This window comes from Berghia stephanieae, chromosome 1 (assembly GCF_034508935.2).
Source record: "Berghia stephanieae isolate SIO BIC M18660-M18661 chromosome 1, UCSD_Bste_1.3, whole genome shotgun sequence".
Classification (NCBI taxonomy): domain Eukaryota; kingdom Metazoa; phylum Mollusca; class Gastropoda; order Nudibranchia; family Aeolidiidae; genus Berghia; species Berghia stephanieae.
The window spans coordinates 53067088-53089850 of record NC_088360.1 but is presented as its reverse complement, the minus strand read 5'-3'; the positions used below and the strand labels follow the sequence as shown (position 1 = coordinate 53089850).

The 22763-nt window shown below is 35.3% G+C and overlaps 1 protein-coding gene across 1 annotated transcript; it reads right to left on the bottom strand.

Annotated features, from left to right (window-relative positions):
• Window positions 1-6329: 6329 nt before the first annotated feature.
• LOC144964240 (chitinase-like protein 3) lies at window positions 6330-20815 on the bottom strand. The gene is made up of 10 exons (XM_078898295.1): window positions 20417-20815; window positions 18416-18601; window positions 17608-17770; window positions 15927-16020; window positions 14470-14594; window positions 14149-14278; window positions 12890-13075; window positions 11837-11959; window positions 9204-9621; window positions 6330-6943 (listed from the first exon to the last, which is right to left on the bottom strand). Exons 1-10 carry the CDS (start codon window positions 20802-20804, stop codon window positions 6762-6764), a joined length of 1995 nt encoding a protein of 664 aa, XP_078754421.1. The 5' UTR covers window positions 20805-20815; the 3' UTR covers window positions 6330-6761.
• Window positions 20816-22763: the final 1948 nt, after the last annotated feature.

The window sequence follows — 22763 nt, the reverse complement described above, 5'->3', positions numbered from 1 at the left end:
GAATGAGATTACTTAGTTTTGTCCTGGCACTGGCCGGAATCCTAGCTGGGAGGGAAACAGTCAAATGCATAGTTATTGTTTTGGGAGATGATATTTTTTTCCTTGTAAATCATCTCTCTGTTATGGATTATTATTTTTATTTTGAATGTATAATGTAAGCATTTGAGTGTGTTCCTCTTTGTTGGATTTTGTGCTTGTCTCTGGATGAGACTTGTAGGTGATTTCAAACTAAGTACATTGGTGGTATTATGCTCTTGGAATCTACATCTGAGCCCTATTTGTTCTCAATTCCCCTTTGTCTTACTTTTTCTTGGGTGCTTAATTGTAATTCTAGAACTTTTTACTATCGCATTTTCTTCCTTTTTACTGGCGCTGATATAACCTAAAATGTGTTGCAAGCGCCGTAAAACCCTTAAAAACAAAAAAACGAGTTTGAAAAGCAGTTCTATCGTCAATGATCACTCTTGGGTAGTATCCTTCCCAATTTCTAAATTGACTTTGATGGTCCCAGAATTATTTTTTTTAAAGAGGTAAATTGACTTTAGACGATTACTTTGACCACTTCATATATTAAGCTCCCCCTGTAAAGAATTTGTCAAATGATTTGTTTTGCCTTATAAGAAATAATTGTTTCCATCCATTGTCAGACTTAAAGCGGTTGGTAGAGTTCCCTTTAGGGACGGGGAATGTTGGAACTCCTCCACCTTTCCATGATTGATGATCTTCATTGGTCTACAGCCGTGTCATCTCTTCTTTCCCCTTTTATCATTTTTCCTACCATGCAGCTTTTGGTATCCTTGTTCATCTCGGCTTTTCATGGATTTTTTTTTCTTTTTTTTTCTGACAAGGAAACAGTCTGAAGGATTTATCTTTTAGAAAGAGACTATTTTTTCTTCTTGTAAATCAAACCTTCATTATGTATTTTTGTAACCATCTGAGAGTATCCATTTGGCAGAGATCTTTTACGGTGTCAATGTGGTTTTAGCAGAGCTATGTGGACGTATCACTCTTTGATATACCTCTGATCTCTGTTTAAATGATCCCTTTTCCTTTTAAGTTATTTGCTGCCATATATTTATATGATGGATCATATGGTTAGAGTTTTCTGACCTCCCTTTGTGGGCAGAAGGTCACTTTTGCTGTGTCTTCTATCCCCCAAACTTTGTTGCTCTCTGTCCTTTTTCTGGATTAAAGTTGCACCGGTTTTTCCTGGTGGGGATTCTTAGTTGAGAGGTAGACAGTCATATGTATAGTTAGCTCCTTTTATTTTTAGAAAAAGATATCTTGTTCTATGTAAACCATCTCTCTATAATGGATTATTATAGTATTTAGTTTTAGATATAATGCACTTTGTAAGCATTTGAGTACATTCTTCATGACATGATCCTTTGTGCCTGGATGGGATTTTAAAGTAATGTCAAAATAGGCTCATGGGGTCCTCTGTTCTCTATTTGACCAGTCCCATTTGTCTTGCTTTTTCTTGTTGCTTCTAACTTCAGATCTAAAACTTTCCTCTTATCTTCCTTGTTACTGACACTGAAATGAGCTATCAGTGTTATAAGCGCCGCAAAACCTCTAAAAACAACCATATTTCATCGCCATCCTTTTTATTGACACTGAAAATACTTTAAATTGTCGCAAGCTCTTTAAACCCCCTTCAAGCAAAACATAAATGAGTATGTTATTTCTTAAATGCAAATGAAGCAGACTTTTTGAAGAGTGGCAAATATGATTACTTCTTACTTTAAAGTTGACTAGAAGGGGAAAGTGTTGAAATAGATTTTCTCTCTTTTCTTTTTCTTTCTATTTTTTTTTTTCTTTTCTTTTTTTTTTTTTTCTCATTTCTGTTTAGCAGATGTTACACGCTCCATATATTTCCATCACTAGTGACACAAGATGTGTTATTTGTGCAAAACCTATATAGTCACAGTGATTTGATGAGTGTCCAATGCTTTTATAAAAGTTTGCGCATTATGTATATTATACAACTGTGACTGTGAAGCGGGTATTATAGTATATGGACAGAAAGTCACTACATAGAAAACGTAATGAACTGATGTGTTCTTTTTCTATTTTGAATAATCTGAATAAATTCTCAATTCAACCCAGAATAGTATTGCTTTGTTTCACTGTATTAAGATTATTTTTTTCTCCCCTGGCCAGTTACCTGGGCCGTGAGGTCCTCTGACCTTGCTGTGTCTTCTATCCTCTTACATCTGTAACTTTTTATTACCCATTTTACTCCTTTTTACTGGCGCTGATATGACCTAAATGTGTTGCAAGCGCCGTAAAACCCTGAAAAATAAAAACAAAAACAAAACCAGACATTTATTAGTTGATCTCCAACTACACTGATAGTCTGTCATCTGCATTTTTTGCCAAATGGGGACCTAAAATTTTCCCCAAAAAAAACCCAAAATTTGCCAAGAAATTTGCCAAAAAGACCAAAATTTACCGAGGAGAACTAAGCATTTCAGTAAAAATTAACACGCGATAGAGAAAAAAAGTATAAAAGACAATTTATTAAATTTAAGGAGGCTACATTATGAATAGCGTTGTTACAAAGATTTTTAAGGATCATTATCCGTAGAGAGTAGCTTCCCTTGGTTTGGGCCCAGGCAAAGCTGCAACATTTCTCAAGTTTCGCACTTTTTTTTCGTTATTTTGTTTTCGCTTCTTTTTTTTTTCTCAAAATTTGTCACGCGATTTGCCAAATTTGCCAATTTTGGGAAATTTGCCAAAATTTGAGGATCGCCCTGATATTTGCGGCCGCAAAAAAATGCAGATGACAGGATAGTGTACACTTGGAATCTGCATCTGCTCCCTATTTCTTGGGTGCTTTCTTGGAAATTCCAGAACTTTTTACTATCCCATTTTCTTCCTTTTTACTGGCATTGATATGAACTTATTGTGTTGCAAGCGCCGCAAACCTGGTGGGATCCTGACCTCCCATAGCGGGCAGGGGGTACATACTGTGTCTTCTATCCCTTATATCTGTTTTCCTACATGCTTTCTGTCTTTGTCTTGGAATGAGATTACTTGGTTTTGTCCTGGCCCTGGCTGAGAGGGAAACAGTCAAATGTTGTAGTTATTGTTTTGGGAGATGATATTTTTTTCCTTGTAAATCATCTCTCTGTTATGTATTATTATATTTATTTTTAATGTATGATGTAAGCGTCTGAGTGTATTCCTCCTTGTTGGATTTTGTGCTTGTGTCCAGATGAGACATAGGTGATCTCAAGCTAAGTACATTGATGGTATGCTCTTGGAATCTACATCTGATCCCTATTTGTTCCCAATTCCCCTTTGTCTTACTCTCTCTTGGGTGCTTTAATTGTAATTCTAGAACTTTCAACTATCCCATTTTCTTCCTTTTTACTGGCGCTGATATAACCTAAATGTGTTGCAAGCGCCGTAAAACCCTTAAACACATAAACACACACAAGCGCCGCAAAACCCTTAAAAACAAAATCAGTCTTCTTTGTCTTTCCTTTTAAAGATTTTTTTTCACTATCTCATTTTCTTCCTATTTAATGGCGCTGAAATGACCTAAATAAGCGGTGTAAAACCCTTGAAAACAAAACAAAACAACTTGCCCGAATTTTTGACTGAGTGGGAAACAGTCAAATGGATAGTGTTCGTTTGGGGAGATGATATATTTTTTCTTGTAAATCATCTCTCTGTTATGTACTGATTGTTACTTGTGAACATTTGAGTGCGCTGATATAACCTAAATGTGTTACAATCGCCGTAAAACCCTTAAAAACAATCTGTTCCTCTTAGTCCGATCTTGTGCTCAGTACATTGATGGTGTGCTCTGGAATCTACATCTGTTCCCTATTTGAACCCTTACCCATTCGTCTTACTTTTTCTTGTCTGCTGTCAATTGTAAATCTATATCTGTTTTCCAACATGCTTTGTGTCCTTTGTCTTGGAATGAGATTACTTGTTTTTTTTTTCTTGGCCCTGGTCGGAGTCCTGGCTGGGAGGGAAACAGTCAAATGCATAGTTATTGTTTTGGGAGATATTTTTTCCCCTGTAAATCATCTCTCTGTTATGTATTATTACATTTGTTATTTTTAATGTATAATGTAAGCATTTGATTGTGTTCCTCTTTGTTAGATTTTGTTCTTGTGTCCGGATGAGTTTTATAGGTGATCTCAAACTAAGTACATTGGTGGTATGCTCTTGGAATCTACATCTGATCCCTATTTGTTCCCAGTTCCCCTTTGTCTTACTTTCTCTTGGGTACTTTAATTGTAATTCTAGAACTTTTTACTACCCCATTTCTTCCTTTTTACTGGCGCTGATATAACCTAAATGTGTTGCATGTGCCGTAAAACCCTTAAAAACAAACAATTGTGAATCTATAACTTTTTTCACAATCCCATTTTCTTCCTCTTTACTGGCGCTGAACTGACCCAAAATTAAAACAAAATAGGCACATTAATGGATTGCTCTTGGAGTCATCTATTCCCTATTTGAACTACCCCCCTCTCTTTTTCTTTTTCTTTGATGACTTATGGGTGGGGATTCTGACCTCCCATATACAGGGAGGTACATACTATGTCTTCTATCACCTCTTATCTGTTTTCCAATTGCTTTCTGTCTTTATCTTGGAATGAGATTGCTTGGTTTTGTCCTGACCTTGGTCGGAGTCCTTGGCTGAGAGGGAAACAGTCGAATGTATAGTTATAGTTTTGTGAGATGATATTTTTTTCCTTGTAAATCATCTCTCTGTTATGCATTGTATTATGTTTAGTTTACAGATTATATGATTGGTAAACATTTGAGTGTGTTCCTTTTAGTTGGGACCTGTGCTTGTGTCTGGATGAGACTTTTAGGTGATCTCAAACTAAGTACTTTGACGGTGTGCTCTTGGAATCTACATCTGTTCCCTATTTGAACCAGTTCCTCTTTGTCTTACCTTTTCTTTTGTGCTTTAATTGTAATTCTAGAACTTTTACTATCCCATTTTCTTCCTTTTTATTGGCGTTGATATGACCTTAATGTGTTGCTAGCGCCGTAAAACCCTTAAAAACAAACAAAACAAATTCTTTGATGACTTCATATCTACTTTTTACCCCAACATCTTCTTTTTATACTGGCGCTGAAATGACAATGACCTAAAAGAGTCGCATGCTCTGTAAAAACCCATAAAATATTTTTTTTTTAAACAAAAAACAAAACAATCCCAACTCGCATCGCTATTATTGCTCTTTTGGTGAAAATGGTAATTTTATGATGTCAGGTTATTAGTAAACTTGAACTCCACATGTAAAGGGTTAATATGTCGCAAGTTGAAATTTATTTATTAAAAACTAGAATGAAAACAAAAATGTCGATATCTCAAGTTTATTTACTTGAATTGGGTTCATATAATAATATTCTAAAACATCACATGAAAATAGTAAAATGTACAGATAATAACAGTAATTTACATTACATTCTCTTGTTTTTCTCACATTTGCCTTATTTACAATGATATAAGAGGTAAGTATGGCCTAACCTTGACTGTCACCCATTGTTTGTACTACTTCAATTCTATGACCTTTAAGTGTCAAGGAAAACTAAGGTAACTTAAGGGAACTACATGTATTGTTTACGCATAAAAACATTCATTGAATTTCCCTTGTAATAATATAAATCCATGTTAGAAACCGATGTTGCAGGTCTGATACAATGATGAAATTAATTTAACATCGTAGTCATACCAATATTTGACGTTGGTTTGAAAGTATTTCAATCACAGCAATGAGACCATAACAATATGGGTTGTCAGGAATGAACACGAGAACACGTACGACTCATTTTTAAACCGACGTCTGTATCCAGATGTTAGGATCATAATATATATATATATACATTACCTCTGACCTGTACATAAAATACGAAGCTGTAGGTGTATTTACAAATTATGATGGCAATGGTAAAAATTAGTAACAATTATTATAATAATGACAATAATAATAATAATGATAATAATAATATAATAATAATAATAATAATATAGTATTAATAATAATAATAATAATAATAATAATAATAATAATAATAATAATAATAATAATAATAATAATAATAATGATGATGATGATAGTAGCAATAATAATAATAATAAATAATAATAATAATAATAATAATAATAATAATAATAATAATAATAATAATAATTTAGTAATAATAATGATAATAATAATAATAATAATAATAATAATAATAATAATTTAGTAATAATAATGATAATAATAATAATAATAATAATAATAATAATATAATAATAATAATAATAATAAATAATAATAATAATAATAATAATGGTGATTATGATGATGGTGATGATAATAATAATAATGATAATAATTTTATAAAACTAATCCAGTTAGGAAACCACAGATGGTTTACAATATCACAATTTGTATGGATGAGATGCGTGCTGCATGCAACCTAATTCGACTGTTACTTTGATGAGGGTTCAAATTGTTTTCAAAACAACACTTATTCATTTATGTGCTTGCTGATCTTTTGATATACATGTACTGCAAAGTTTTAGAGTTTTTCATTTGTTGAACTAACCCAGAAATGAAGTTTCTAATGCGTACTAGACCTCTATACTTGAATTAGCGAATTTGCAACACGTTAATAACATATGCCGTGCTTATCTGATAAAAACTGGAATTGAGAAATTTACAAATCGATCAAGGTGCAAGAGAAGTCTTTTAGAAAAATAAAATCGTCAGACCCACTCAATTATGGCGAGTTCATCGGTTGCAGTCTACCTCATGCTCGTGGTTACACACCTGCAGGGAATGGTCATACATCGTTCCTTTTGGGCAGACCATGCGTATTGACCCTAGCCTGTCAACTGTCAAGTGGGCACACAGAAGGAAGTAATGACATGATTCAGGGTCTGGATGGATGCCGATTCCACGCTTGTTGCATTCTGTTCGTAAAAGTAAAGGGAATAACAACGCACTCAAATTATTGCAATGTTTCAGTAGACTAATGATAAATGATATAACACAATAAGACAATATGTAAGAAAAAAAATCCCCTTCCACTTCAAAAAAAAAATATTTTTAAATGACCATTTCCCTCAAGGTGAAAGAGACCAGCAAAGAACAGGGCAATCAATAATTTCACTCCACGGCAAAAACAAAAGGTAAACTGGTAGAGATTAACATATCTGAAGGGGATAATGAGGAAAGCAGAATTCAATAACTACTCTTTGTTGCATGTACTTAAAACAGTTATTAATTTTCTTACCCGTATCTACATAAATTTTTATTTTTTTCTTTGAATGTAGTTAAACAGGGAAATGGGAATTGTTAGCGATTATTGTTCTGGTGAATGTTTCATTTATGGCAATTGTTATAATCCTATTGTTTAAATCACTTTTGTAACGTAGATGAATGGGTTTTTACATAACTATTTTATATGCTGTGGACACCTAAATTGCATCTTTTGAAAAAGAAACGAAGGTTATCGGGAAGCAAACCGCAAAATTATAACCATACTATGCAAGTCCCGATCGTCTGATCTATTTGCATTTTTTTTTTTTGGGGGGGGGGGGTCAGTTATCAATTTGAGGACATACAATTTGGAAATCATTTCTGAGAACTCCTGAACGGGTGGTTGGATGGGAGCATCACCCTTCAATCATATACCTATGATGTTCGCATGGGTGTACGATCCGATAGTGATGTCGTTTCTTCTTCTCTTTACTAGCCTATCCTGCTTCTTTGGTTTGTGATTGTATTTTTGACAGGGGATATTTTTTTTTTCTGTAAATCTTCTGCCTGTTTGTTCTTGGTTATTTATAATTTAGCTTATGATATCTTTAGGTTATGATTTTGATTTACATTTGTACTATTTTTGTTAGATTGCTTGTTTTTTTGTTTCAGCGGTCTCTCTTATAATCTCAATTGTGTTGGAAGAGACCTAAAGCAACAAACAACATGAGAACTCCTGAAAATAAAAAGATTACCAACATGTTTTTCTTCTTCTTGGGGTCTAACGGTTAATATTTTGGCAGAAGGCCCATGTGGACCAATCATTTCAAAGTTCACAAATCCGTCATGAAACAAACAGACATAATAAATATACATGTCGGCTCTGCGTTTTATGTGCTTTGATGCATTTGTCTGTGTCTGATGGTAATGCATTCCACCCACGAATGGGTTTTAGGAAATAAACTGAATTTATATTTGTTGCGTTTTGCAAATGGTTGTATGTATTTTAATCCCGTGTTTCATTATGTATTGTATTTATTACTATATCTGGAAGTCGAACCTTTATCATAATCATCAAAGTGCGTTTCGTTGATATGTTTTACGGCGCTTATGATATTTTGAGATGATTTCAGCACATGAGGATACGGCATTTAGGATACGAATTTGATGGATGTAACACTCTTGGGTCACACGTGCTTAAAAAAGAAAATAGTCCTTCAGTAATTAGGCTCGGGGAGCCGGGGTTTATACCGGTTTCTATGACGTGAATCGGACAATAGCAATTGCTTTCTACCCTTTGAATAGGACGCTAGTTTATCGTAATTTCCGACAGATATAATAGATCCAGCTACCCAATCTGCCGGGTAGACAGGAGGGTCAGAAAAAAAAATCTCTTCACATGGGATCGATCAGGTCCCTTTGTGTGTTAAGCGAGTGCTCTACCAACTGATCTATCGGGACATAGGGTAATAGTTACAAATATATTCCAACAGCAATCCGCCCCTCTATTCAGCCTGTGACAACCCAAAGTCTTACACAGACAACGGTATGGTATCTTCGAAGAAAAGGAAACTCACAGAATGGTAATTATTCTAAAACAGTCTCTCGTGAAGATTAATATTAATATATTGGGGGAAAATACTCTCACTCCCTTCTATTTCCTACATAGAAAGGCCTCGAGCCAGGGATTTAGCAAAACCAAGTCATCTTCCTCCAGGATAAAGACAGAAAAGCTTGAACGATAGATTAAGGGGGTAGCAGGCCCTGCCAGTGGCGCCCACCAACCGAACCGATCGAGATGAGAGTTACTCTACTGCCAGCCAGCATACTAAGTCTGGCGGCTGCTGTATATTTTACCCTTTGGTCACATTTGACTTTACGTTTTTTAACATATAATTTTCCTGGACCGTTGACATGATAACATAATGTGTATTACAAAACAAAATAAAAGATAAAAATCAGATCGCTCACCTTTATCATATAAACCTTTTTCACCGAAATTCGGATATCCATAATCATAGTCATAATTTGTACTGTAGTCTTTATGAAATTCTGAAGATGACGTCGATGATGACGACGATGAATGAGGGTCACCATAGTCAGAAACATGAGAAGTACTATCCGCCCCAGCAGGAGTATTGCTAGAAGCAGACGAGGATATCTTAAGATTATCAGTATTGGAAGAAATGGGATGCTTTGGTTGTTGATGTTGTTGATGGTGACCTGAAGAGGTTGCCATAAGATTGGCCAATTCCGATCCTTGAGTAAAAACTTCGGTTACTGTCCTCAAAAGAGGATACCTTGGGCCTCCACAGGAACCTGCAAAATCATCCATCTCCACAGACCAAATAAACGCACCTCCTAAGCCTTCTTTTAAAATGGTGACAGCCTGAAAATACAGTCAAACGATTTCGAAAATACGTGTTATTATATGTCTGCGATTTCTCCATGCACATAATGTGCAAGTCGCCTAATAGTCCCTTTTTGTTCTAGTTTTATCATAATATCCGTACTGCCAGTGACCTATACAGTTATACTCGAGTCAAGTGGGGTATATTTAAAGTGCCACAGTTTTGTGATCATTGAGACTCTTTAGACCAAATTCAAGCTCGCATGACTCGTATTAACTCACTCAACACTAACCCCGACTATATCCGTAGTTTACCCGGATTACTTTGACCCCATGCCTATTTTTTACAATTTTATGAGTCAAATTTTAGGCGTAGTATCAAAGCTATTGTTTTTAGTTTTTACATGTAAATGTTAGTTGAATAAAACTATCTATGCACATGCTCATTTTTAATACAATTTTTCCAATTTTGAAAAGAAGCAAAAAAAATATAGGATTGAGTGAGTTAAGACGACACAATGTAACTGTTGACTATCAGGGTGACTGATCAGAGTTTTGAAAACAACGTTCATCAACGTTCAAAAAGTTATCCTTTCAACCAACCATATTAATAATATTATATTTTATTATTTTATTTTTATATTATTATTATTATTATATTATTATTATTATTATTATTATTATTATTATTATTATTATTATTATTTATTATTATTATTATTATTATTATTATTATCATTATTATTATTTTACAGCTGGTTCAAACTTAATGTCCCTCACCAAATTTTCTATAACTTCATTATTTATGAACCAATTTGCACCAACTTTGAAGAAAGAAGTAAATATGAACATTTGGAAGCCAGACTGCGTCGCAATGTTTTTTGTTATTGTAAAAAAAAAATAAACTAGATAGAACCGACATTATAGCCATGTCTTGGACATCAATAGAAAAAGCATTTTGTGTTGAAAGATACTTGCATCTGAAGTCACCAAGTAAATTCCAACTTGAATTTTGCAGGGAATACCAAATTGATTCCAGGTTGAAATCGCAAGACAATCAAAAGATGAAAATGGTGTGAACGTTTTATAAATCCATTCACAGAAGGTGGTCAGCATCTTAAACAGAGCAAAAACTGATGAAAATGTGGCAAGAGTTCGAAATTCTGTCGAGGAGACACCGAAAAAGTCTGTACGTAGACAGTCTCATGAACTGGGCTTGTCAAACGGATCAACATATAGTATATTAAAAAACAATCTAAAACTGAAATCCTAGTGCGGAAGAACAATAGATTTCTAAAGGACTACTCGGTTCAGCGTTGAAGCACATTTTATATAACTGGCAACATTTTCTAAACGTTATCCATTGGTCAATAGAACGACCAGACGAAGGCATCGAAAGAGATAGACATGTGAAAAAAGCAACAGGATGGGTGGCTTTAAGCGCTCCGGGCATCATTGGGTCATTTTGGTTTTGTCATGAAAATGGAGAGACGCAAGCTGTTACTGCTGATCGTTATGTCAAAATATTGGGCAATTTTGGCGGTTTTGGGGACGATTGTGTAGCAAAGAACGACAACAGCAATGGTTTATGCAGGATGGTGCAGCTCCCCACACAGCAAAGCATTCCCTGACCTGGATCCAGACTCATTTTGTTGATCGTTTCAATAGCCGTTAAAGAGCATACTTGGGCCTCTCAAAGCCCCAACTTGAACCCTCGGGATTTTTTCGTTGGGGTTATTTAAAAGACCAAATGTCGGATGCAAGATTCCAGAGTCTTCATGAACTGAGACATCGAGTGGAACAACTAGTAAAGGTTATTGACCCGCAGCTTTGTGAGAGAGCCACACACCATTTCATCACGAGAGTACGAGAATGTGTGGGACGCAAAGGATGTTATTTCGAGCATCTCCTTTAATAAATTCACCATATTTATACAGTGGGTAGGCTTTTTTCTGTTAAAACATATGTAACTGTTTTTCCGAATGGTTACAAAATGTTATTTGCTAAATAAATTAACGAATTTTGTGATATTCGATAACTCCATAAGGACATTAAGTTTGAAACACCCAATAATAGTATGACTGTGGCGCTTCAAGCCTGAGCCTCAAAACTCTTCAAATTGTTGGGTTATTATTTATTTCTTTTTGTCTTGTTTTGTTTTGGCTCTGGCATAAACAGTCAATGACCCCCAGCTTTGAAATCAAATAAAATGCCTGCTTAATTAAGGTTAAAGAATCATTATAAAAAACGCTACCTTGAGATAGAAACTGTCCGGAGACTCAAACCCAACCCATTCACCTTCTCCATATGCGTAAGGGACTTTCTGTGAATCGATCCATTCTACTTTCCATCCGTCGTCAATTACATGCTCGCAAATCTGAGAAGTGGTAAAGAATAAAACTAATAAAGTGATACGGCAGAACTTTTGATATCATAATACGGAAGAAAAGTGATATATATCTAGTGCTCCGGAAGAGTGGTTTGACACTTCCAATGAGCTTAGAACCAGTATTTTGACCTCACACTTTTATTCTCTATTCAGATGATGAGTTGACTTTCAAACCGCTAAGTATCATTCAGAGAGAAAATATTAATACTCTCAAGCACTCAATTAGACTCCATAAAATCATCATGAAAAATTTTAGGTTTTGAAGTATGAGGCAAAAAATACAGTTAAAAAATCCTCTTGGAGTCTCTAGATAAATAACAAAAATTGTAGTTCTTTTTGAATGATAAAAAAGCGACTTATCGGTTTTTGAAAGCTTACTCTTCAGATAGATACTGCCTTTATAGAATTATGTAAAAATAAATATAAAAAGTGGTGTGTTTAGAGCAGGAATGTAGGCTACTAATAACCAGTACAATGACAAAACACCGTCTCTTTGTTGTGATTTTTATAAGTTTTGGTCAGAAAATATTTATTCATTCACTAAAGATTAAGATGATTCCAGATTTGCTCAATATTTCAAGCCTGAGATTGATAATTATGATAACTGATGTTGATGATGATGATGATGATGGTGGTGGTGATGATGATGATGATGATGATGATGATGATGATGGTGGTAGTGGTGGTGTGGTGGTGGTAGTGGTGGTGGTGGTGGTGGTGGTGGTGGTGGTGGTGATGGTGGTTGTGTTGGTGATGGTGGTGGTGGTGGTGGTTGTGGTGGTGATGGTGGTTGTGGTGGTGGTGGTGATGATCAGAGGAAGAGAATGAAGAGAAGGAAGAAGAAGAAGAAGAAGAAGAAGAAGAAAGAGGAGAAGGTGGACGAAGGGGATGAGGATAATGTCCTATCATAACATGTACCTCATAGTGTGACAAAATACCCTGTTCCACGGTATATTTCCCTTTGGTATTCCCTCCATCAGCAGGAGCCCTCACTCCAGTTTTCGAGGGGTCTGTCAATTTCCAACCCAGCCCATAAGTGGCCATCCCGACAACCAGTTTAGACTTGGGTACGCCCATCTGCAGCCAATATTTGACTGCCCAAAGCTGAAAGTAAAGATGACATGATCGTTTTTTGTTGTTGTTTTGTTTTTTTGGTTGTTTTTTTTAAATATAGATACCCCCCAAAAATGTTTTAATTAATAAATAAGGATAAATTCCCTTTATTCATCCCATACGGGAAATTTGTCTCTAGGGTTTATTCCAAGGGAAGACTGGAATAACCCAGGCGTCAGCCGCTGTGCAGCACCGCAAATTGAGCTAGGGCGAGATGACTTGCTCAAGGCCGCACAGCGCAGCGGCGGGTGATCAAATTCGGTACCTTTCGGATACGAAGTAATGACCGCACCGCTGAGCCTTGTAACCGTTTTAATTTGCATTCTTTCCATCCCTATCATCCAAACAAAATAACTCTCTCTCTCTCTCTCTCTCTCTCTCTCTCTCTCTCTCTCTCTCTCCCTCTTTCTTTCTCTGGGATAGACAAATAAAGGGAGTAATCTCATATTAAAGCGGACAACACAAAGCAAAAATACGTTTCGTCCTTTGGCCATCCTCGGGTTATATGCAGATAATGGCTATATATATATATATATATATATATATATATATATATATATATATATATATATGGTGTGTGTGTGTGTGTGTGTGTGTGTGTGTGAGTGTGTGTGTGATTCAAGCTCATCTCTTACAAACATATATATATATATATATATATATATGTCCTTTTCTCTCTCTCTCTCTCTCTCTCTCTCTCTCTCTCTCTCTCTCTCTCTCTCTCTCTCTCTATCTATCTATCTATCTAACTATCTATCTATCTATCTCCTCCTCCTCCTCCTCCTCCTCCTCCTCCTCCTCCTCTTCTCTCCCTCTTTCTTTCATCCCTCTCTTTCTCTCTCACCATTCCCTCTCACCCTCCCCTTCTCTCTGTGTATCTACCTCCCATATTTTTCACTTACACACACACACACACACATACACACACACACAAATATACACACATAATTTATTTCCTGATTATGAACTTGCCCGGTGTCTTTCACTCATTTATAAAGTAACTGATATTTTCTCACAATAATATTGACTTGAGAGGAACTGCAAAAGACGCATATTCTACTCACAACAAAGAGTTCTCTCTGTTCTCCTTCGGGGTCGAGTGGGTGTGGTAAGAGAGGACTGGGATGGCCTGTATGTTTTTCCCAACCAGAACCATGAAAGTTGTAGGTCATAAGAAGCATGTAGTCAAGGTATCTGTGAGAGAAATAAGTGAGAGACGCTTGACACTGACACTTTATATATATATATATATATATATATATATATATATATATATATATATATATATATATATATATTATGGCCGAAATTGGACCAATAAACGTTTAGTTCTGTATAAGAATGATAAGTATAATGAGTAAAATAGTAAGCGAAAAGATACTCACTTGTGTATTTGTTTTGCTTCATAAGACTTTTCAATATAATAAACACTGGCCGCCGTTGCTAACGTAAGAATTAGTTTCGGTTTTCCAGTTTCTTGAGCCTCCTCAGCGAATGATTCGTACAGATTCTGAGGAGTAACAAAATAGCATTATCCATATCAGTTTTCACGCGTCATCGCCAGTATAAACTCATTTATTGAGCCACCACAATTGGACTTTAAGTTAAAACACACTTTAAAAAGTGAAAAGGTTGCCTATTAAGTCAGTTGCCAGATGTTTTCCATTGATGTCGGTTAACAGACAATTTAAGATGTGCTTATCTAACAGTTGTCTTACTTAAGTTGTTGAGGGGAGTATGAATCAAATGATATTGTCATGGTTTCAATCAATATAATAATTTGCAAAGGAAAGGTTCGATTAGATTGACTTGCAAGGATTAGTGCGCACTATACCTATCGCCAAAGTGGGGACTTTCCACCTGTCCAACATGTACCCGATGTGGAAAAGAAACCCGAAACCACAGAGCATCTAGTTGAACGGTGTGTTGTGACGAAGCTTCCGGGCGGATTTGCGACGGTGCACGAGTGCGGTAAAGAATTTGAAGATTGGGTTGATCGTCATAACATAGTAGTGTGAGCACCATTAGAAGCTGCTGCCAAACTGACAAAATTAGAGAGCAGGTTCGATACCCGGTCGAAGAAGGCTGATTAGTTGGGATGTTTGTTTGTTTGTTTGTTTTTTTTTTTTTTGTTTTTTTTTTTTTGTTTTTGTTTTGTATTTTTCTCAATTGCTTCGTCTGGCATTGTTTTATTATACGTAGAAATTTTGGCCAGAAAACTCGAGATTTGAAGGACGAATCTCCTGGCCACAATTGTTAAACGTTTTTTTTTTTATTATTTTTTTTTTGTTTTTGTTTTTTTTTTTTTTGTACTTTCAATGCACGGCAATAGATGATTGGAATATTTGGTAGTTATTTCAGAGGGATTCCAACTTGACTATTAGATGGCCATCGGCAACTCAATATTATGTTTTGTTTATATTTTTCAAATCAAAGACAAAGTACGATCAAATACCAAGTAAGGAAACAATTAAATATCTATCTATATATAAAATTATATATATATATATATAAATTATAAAACAAAAACCATGAAATAATAGTGCTCAACTTTAGTATAAAAGGAGCTATTTATAAACATTTGAAATATAATTAAGATAGTTTGACTTCTACAACGTTGTTATCGAGCGTTGCTCTCATCTCTGATGAGAGCAACGATCGATAACAACGTTGTAGAAGTCAAACTATCTTAATTATATTTCAAATGTTTATATATATATATATATATATATATATATATATATATATATATATATATATATATATATGTATATATATATAAAGTGATTAAAAGTGATTAAAAAGCCGTGCGCAGATTGATCAGCGAGTGCACTTATCGCACCTTCATTAGCAAAGTAAACTTGTGTTTATCCTCTGGACCGCTGCCTCTCCAGCCTGGAAACTCCCAGTCCATGTCAAACCCATCAAAGCCATATCTGGAAAATAGCGTCATCATATTGATTGACTAATATTTGATTTGTTAATGCAAAAACTCAATTTTGATAAATTTTTATGATAGAATTAATAAAAAATTCTTTTTCAAAAAATAAAAGGTGTAATGAAAATGATGTCAACGAAAAGTATCCAAACGTCTACTTTTTTTTGGGGGGGGGGGGGGACGGGGGGGGGGGGGGGGGTAAATGATAATAGATAAATAAATAAAAAACAAAATTACATGAACACAATTGATGATTTATGCTGCTGACAGAGAATTAGATGTGAAACCCAAACATGTCTTGACGCCTATAATATGTGTATGCACACACGTTAAATGTGAAATTTATAGACAATATGAACACAACAAATAAATTGAGAAATTCTCTTGGACATGCTTTTTTCAGAATAAACAAATAAATTAAGAAATAAAATTACAATGTAACGAAGACACTTAGAATTGTAACTGTTAAGCATTAGTCTAGAGCTAAATAACATGAACTGTAATTATAAATATATATATATATATATATATATATATATATATATATATTATATATATAATCCAGGGCGCCTGATTGATGCACGCCCTCTTATATTCTTCCAGTTGAAGTCCGGGGCCATAGATGTTAAATAAATGACCTATTTTTCCACCAAAAAAAAAAAAGAAGAAGATCAGCAGGGACCCAGCGGTAATTTGTTCATTACCTTCTGAGACGTGGCTCCTGGAGTACGGCATGTGTCAAAGTCTGGAGATCAATCATTGTAGATATCTAAAATTCTCCTCTTCTATCGAACCAGACCCTAAACACTCGGGAGTTATCTTAGACTGGACACTCACATATTAACAACACATTGAAAATACAGCAAATGAATTACGCAAATGGAACGGAATAATTATTTTTAAATTCTAACACGAGGGCTAAATCAGACTATACTTAGAATCTCCTCCCTTTTCCTGTGCTACAGTGTTGCTAAATATTGCGCTCCTGTTTGATCCTGCGCATCTCACACCAAGAGATAACCCCCCCCCCCCCCCCCCTACTGAATGAATGACTCCATGAAGACTATTTCAGGCACCCAAAAAAGTAAACCAACATCCTGGCTGCTTGTGATGAGTGCCATTGCCCCACGTCGAGAAGCGGCAATCTAAAACCAACACCAAAATCAATACCCCTCTAACCTGATAAAAACTGCTCCTAAAAGAACACACCTCAAATCCAGAAAACCTTTTTACGGCCCACAAAATTACGCTTTTGAGCTGAAAAGGCATGGAGAGATGAATAGTACCAACAAAAAAATACCAAAAGAAGCAAATATGATTCAATATCCCAAAAATGTCCCACTTTCAGGCTTCAAAACATTAAATGAAAAACAACCGAGTTAGATCAAGACGTAACAGAACAACCTCAACGATACATCGTTAGGGATACAAGCCTTCATAAAACTGCCCGATTTGCAACAGCATCATGCAAAACATGGATCACTTTAACGAATAATGCTCAAATACAGCACACAAGGCTGATGAGTGGTTAAATAACTATAGAGATGTGATGTGACCAAACAACACGACTAATATACAACATTACCTTCTGAGATACTTGATAACGTTCACCACCCATAATTTCCTTGAGGATCTAGACTTGATCAGTGGCAAAAATGGCTTGGATCCGATCTTCCAGCCGCCCACAGCTAGCAGGATTTTTAGTTTGGGGTTTGTCTGTTTGAGGGCGAGTGTCCTAGCGTACAAACCTAATTTGGGCGCGTTGGGATTTGGGAATAGATGAGATCAGCAAAAAGAATTAAGCAATGGAACATTATCTTAAGAGCGGTTGAGTCTCACACATCGTAATTAATCATAATAGTATCGTGGTTTTATAATTTAACCACTATCACCATAATCATCATCATCATCATCATCACCATCACCATTATCATCATCTACTCTTATAAACTCATATATACATACATAACAGTATACACAAACGTACACATCAATATATCAACACACACAAAGCCGTACATAATGTACGTACTCAGCCAGACAGCATAATTACTCCCACACCCAACATTACTCCAGTTGACTGTTCTTGTTCTATACTATTTCAGCTTTTATATAGCTTAATAACCACTAAATTTGCTCAAAACGTGTTACATGAGAAGCCAACAGCAACACCCAATAATTGAGGGACAAGACATGATGCCCATAAGGCTCTATCACTTTTTTTTCTACAAAGGCAACGCTATTAGAGGCCAGGTACTCATTTTACCTAAGTGTGGTGAGAGGGTGTGAGGAAAGAGCCTTTTACAAAGACTCTACTTTGCGTCATGGGACTCAAACCAGGGAACATACTGGTCTGAAGGTGATTGTCAAGCAACATGATTAACCGTACTAACCATCGGGACCGAGATCATCAACATTGTTGGGCTTCAAATCTGTCCCATCCTTAGTGACGTCAACGAAAGCAAAGATCAGGTGACTGCATAAGAAGGGATCGATGTTCTCGGGGATGAATTTCCCCTTGCTTGGTCTCTTGTTGGCGGATGAACCATAATAGCAAAATATTGGCTTTTTCAAGTTACCTGGAAGTGAATTAATCAATATAAATTTCGATGTGGAAATCTTCAAGCCATTAAATGGGGGTGTGTGTGGGGGGGGGGGGGGGGGGTAGGAATTACTCAAATATAAGAACAGACCTTACCCTTTTTCATTAAAGGAGCAATTACAGAAATATGAATTTGGCTTTATCTTAATTTTATTTCGATTTAAATCGATCGATATTTAAAGGACGAGTTTTCTGGCCAAATTTTCAAATACGTGTCTTTCCAGAGAACGGCAGTTAACTGGATAAAAAGACTGCAAGAAGGTCATTCCTGATATGTCGTGTGACAAATATTATGTCCTTATCATATCATGGTGGAAGATAAGTATGTGTAACTCCTATAAATGCATTTCACAATGGCAAATATTAAGTGTCACTAATTAATGATTTAGAAATGCTCAGAAAGTTCTGCAATTGAACCCAAAAACTTCGTAATTTGACGAATGTTTTGTTGTAGTAGTTGGCAGGTTTGGAATAGTAGTTATGTTCAGAAGAAATGCAGCACGTTTTGTTGTTTTGTTTTGTTTTACGCAATATAATCAAACATGAAAACTTTAGGGAAAAGACTATTGCTTATGGCTTATAATATATGATATATTATTTCTAGAGTAACTCATTTTTCAAGAAAATATGACTTATAATCAAAACTACCAAGAGTAGATTTGTTTTATGTTTTACGACTTTGGTGACTTCAGATTTGAACAGCTCATCCGGCCTCAACTGGAGATCGTTCATGAGACCTCCTTCAATAATGCTAGACAAAGCATAAAGTAAAATACAAGGAAAACAATCATACCAAAATATCAGCTTGCTTTGATCAGGGATCAAACTTCAGACCTGACAAATCAGGCTGACTTTTTTCTTGTAGTTTTTCTTTCTGCTTTGTCTGACACTGTTTTTCAAATTTCTATCTTACACCAGTACTTGCTCCCCAATGTTTCTCCCCTTTAAGTAATATGGTAATATAAATCATAAACTTTTTATCGCTTGCATATTACATATTATGCATGGTTTGCTATGAAAAAGGAACTCTGTATTAGAGATGGAAATGATTTAAAACCACCCACCCATAACATTTCATTATGGATGCTGAATGCTATCAGACCCCATCAGTCTCCCCCCCCCCCCCACTTTTCTTTTCAAACATTTTAAAAAGACCTCAAAACTCTCCTTCCAACTATATACTTTTGCTAGGAATGCTTCATATCAGATGAAATGGCTCTTATTATGTCATTTAATGCTGATGACCTTCAAAGGCTTTTTGCCAAACGAGGAAATAACATGTTTTCGTTCTACTCTCTTTGCAGTAAAAAGAGTCCCTGTAAATCCCTTTTGTTATTATGGTAGCACCTTGATCCTTTTCAAAGTACTTTTTAACAAACCTGAAGTTGTCACAACTTTCCATTCGCTGTTGGGTGGAGAACATTGGAGTAGGTTTGGAAGTAGAACATTATTCTGGCTAATCGCAGAACCGAACAGGATTCATTTGTGTGCTATTCCAACGCTCATTCAATTGATTGACTGCATCAAATAGAGATGATAAACATGTTTCCGTCTTAAGAAAGAGTCGTTTGGTCGGTGGTTTACTGTGGACGCTTCTTATATGCACAGTTATATTTTTGTGTAACTAACAAACAGTGATAATTTTGAATTATTTTTAAATTACTGCCTTTCATTATGTTTGCAAAAAAAAATCAAAAGTATTTTTTTAATGTGCTCGTGAGACCCTACTTAAATCGTTAATGCACTTTGAAAGTACCCCCTTTATTGTTAGTATATTAACCCTCTAACGTACCGTGATTAGTCCGTTCCGAAAGGTTTTCTGAATTTCCCTTGTGTGAGGCGACGGCGTTAACAGCTTGTTTCCTCTTCCCCTTTCGTCTCCTGTCTGCAGCAAAAGGAACTGGAACTACTTGGTCAGTGGTTTTTTCTTGGCCATCTTGTTGCCACGCGATCGAACTGTTGATCTTGGTGACATAAGTAGGTATTGACGCCCCTGCAGCCGTTGTACTATGTGATTTTTGATATGTAGTTTGGGGCATGGAATGGTACCTTCTAGTGATCGGAGGCAAATATGGACTCTTGGAGCTTGAAATCTCTCTCGACTTGACATTTTGTACGAAATACAAGATAGCATAGATTGTTGTTGTAATCACGAATTGCTGATTTGTAACCGCCTTCATAGTGAAAACACCCTGAAATGATTACGACACAAACGTGAACAAACTGAATTGGGAAAATAGGACAAAAAGCACATATTATTATTATAAGGCTCTGTCATAAGATATTTTTAAATGAGCAAAATAACGAAAACAGCACCAACAGCAATTGTTGTAGTTGTAGTAGTAGTAGTAGTAGTAGTAGTAGTAGTAGTAGTAGTAGTAGTAGTAGTAGTAGTAGTAGTAGTAGTAGTAGTAGTTGTTGTTGTTGTGGTATGTTGTGCGTAGTAAGTAGTAGGTAGTAGAGTAGTATTATGTATTTAGTAGTGTAGTAGTAGTATTGTAGTAAGTGTTATGTAGTAGTAGAATAGTAGTAGTAGTGTAGTAGTAGTAGTAGTAGTAGTAGTAATAGTAGTAGTAGTAGTAATAGTAGTAGTATTAGTATTAGTAGTAGGCGGAGGAGGAGGAAGAGGAGTATTAGTGGTAGTAGTAGTAGTAGTAGTAGTAGTAGTAGTAGTAGTAGTAGTAGTAGTAGTAGGGAGAGGAGGAAGAGAGTATTAGTAGTATAGTGTAGTAGTAGTTAGTAGTAGTAGTAGTAGTAGTAGTAGTAGTAGTAGTAGTAGTAGTAGTAGTAGTAGTAGTAGTAGTAGTAGTAGTAGTAGTAGTAGTAGTAGTAGTAGTAGTAGTAGTAGTAGTAGTAGTAGTAGTAGTTATAGTAGTAGTAGTAGTAGTAGTAGTAGTAGTAGTAGTAGTAGTAGTAGTAGTAGTAGTAGTGTAGATTCGGTAGAAATGATTTATAGAAGAAATTCCTAAACATGTATTTCTATGCTAGATATGAGATGATGACGCGTTGGCATTTAAAAAAAAAATATGATATTATTATTTGACCTAAATAAAATTATGCCTATTTTAATAACTTTTGTAAACAATGCACTTTAAAAACAAAGCAACATTCTAATGTGGATATTAACACATATATAAACCTGAGAGAATGACAACAAAAATAACACTACTTAGTGTCTTGCGTGTGTTACAATGGACAATGATCATTTAAGTGTCGTTATTAATCAGCCAATTCATGAACTAGGTTGGAGTTTTTTTCTTTTGTATTGATTTATCACATTGAAAAGGAGTGGTAACGGAAAAATAATTCCGTTCTAGCATCCCATAGAGTGAAATTACAGCAAAGTCGTAAAAGATTAAGCATTTATATAGCGCAATATCTACTAAACGTGGTCAAAGCGCTTTACAAGGTGACAAAGTTAAATATCTGAACAAGTGTGTATGAAAGGTGCCAGACGCAGCAAGAGATCAAAATACAAGAAAAAAAAACACATCCCCAAAAATCAGTCTACCTCTACTGGGGATCGAACCTCAGACGTTTTGATTACCGGTCTGACGTGTTACCATTACACCACAGAGGCTCCCGATAGTTGGTACAATTTTGATACCTATATTCATCACAAGGGTACGCGTCTTTTACTGTGAACCCTCGCTTGCATCAAACATCACAATCATTGAACACGAGAGGACGAGGACGAAGATATTTGGGTTACTCTATTTTTATTTTTTGAAAATATAAAATTAAGAAACTAGGGAGCAGTCACCAGTCTAAGATAATGATCTGAACAAGTGTGTATGAAAGGTATATATATATATATATATATATATATATATATATATATATATATATATATATATATATATATATATATATATATATTATCCTTTCTTTAAAAAATATAGCATTGTGGAGAACATTGTGCTTATTTGAGTCAATAACAAAATTGATACGGCGCACAACTCTACTGAAAGATTTGAAAAATAGAAATGTATTTTTTACAGATAGATAAACAGATAACTTGATTTCCTGTTATAATTTAAAGTCAGTTTGAAAGTTCGTTAAGTCAAACAGATATCATGAAAAATTTACCGAAGACACTAACGACACACTCATGGCCACACCCTCAACTCTATCTGTCC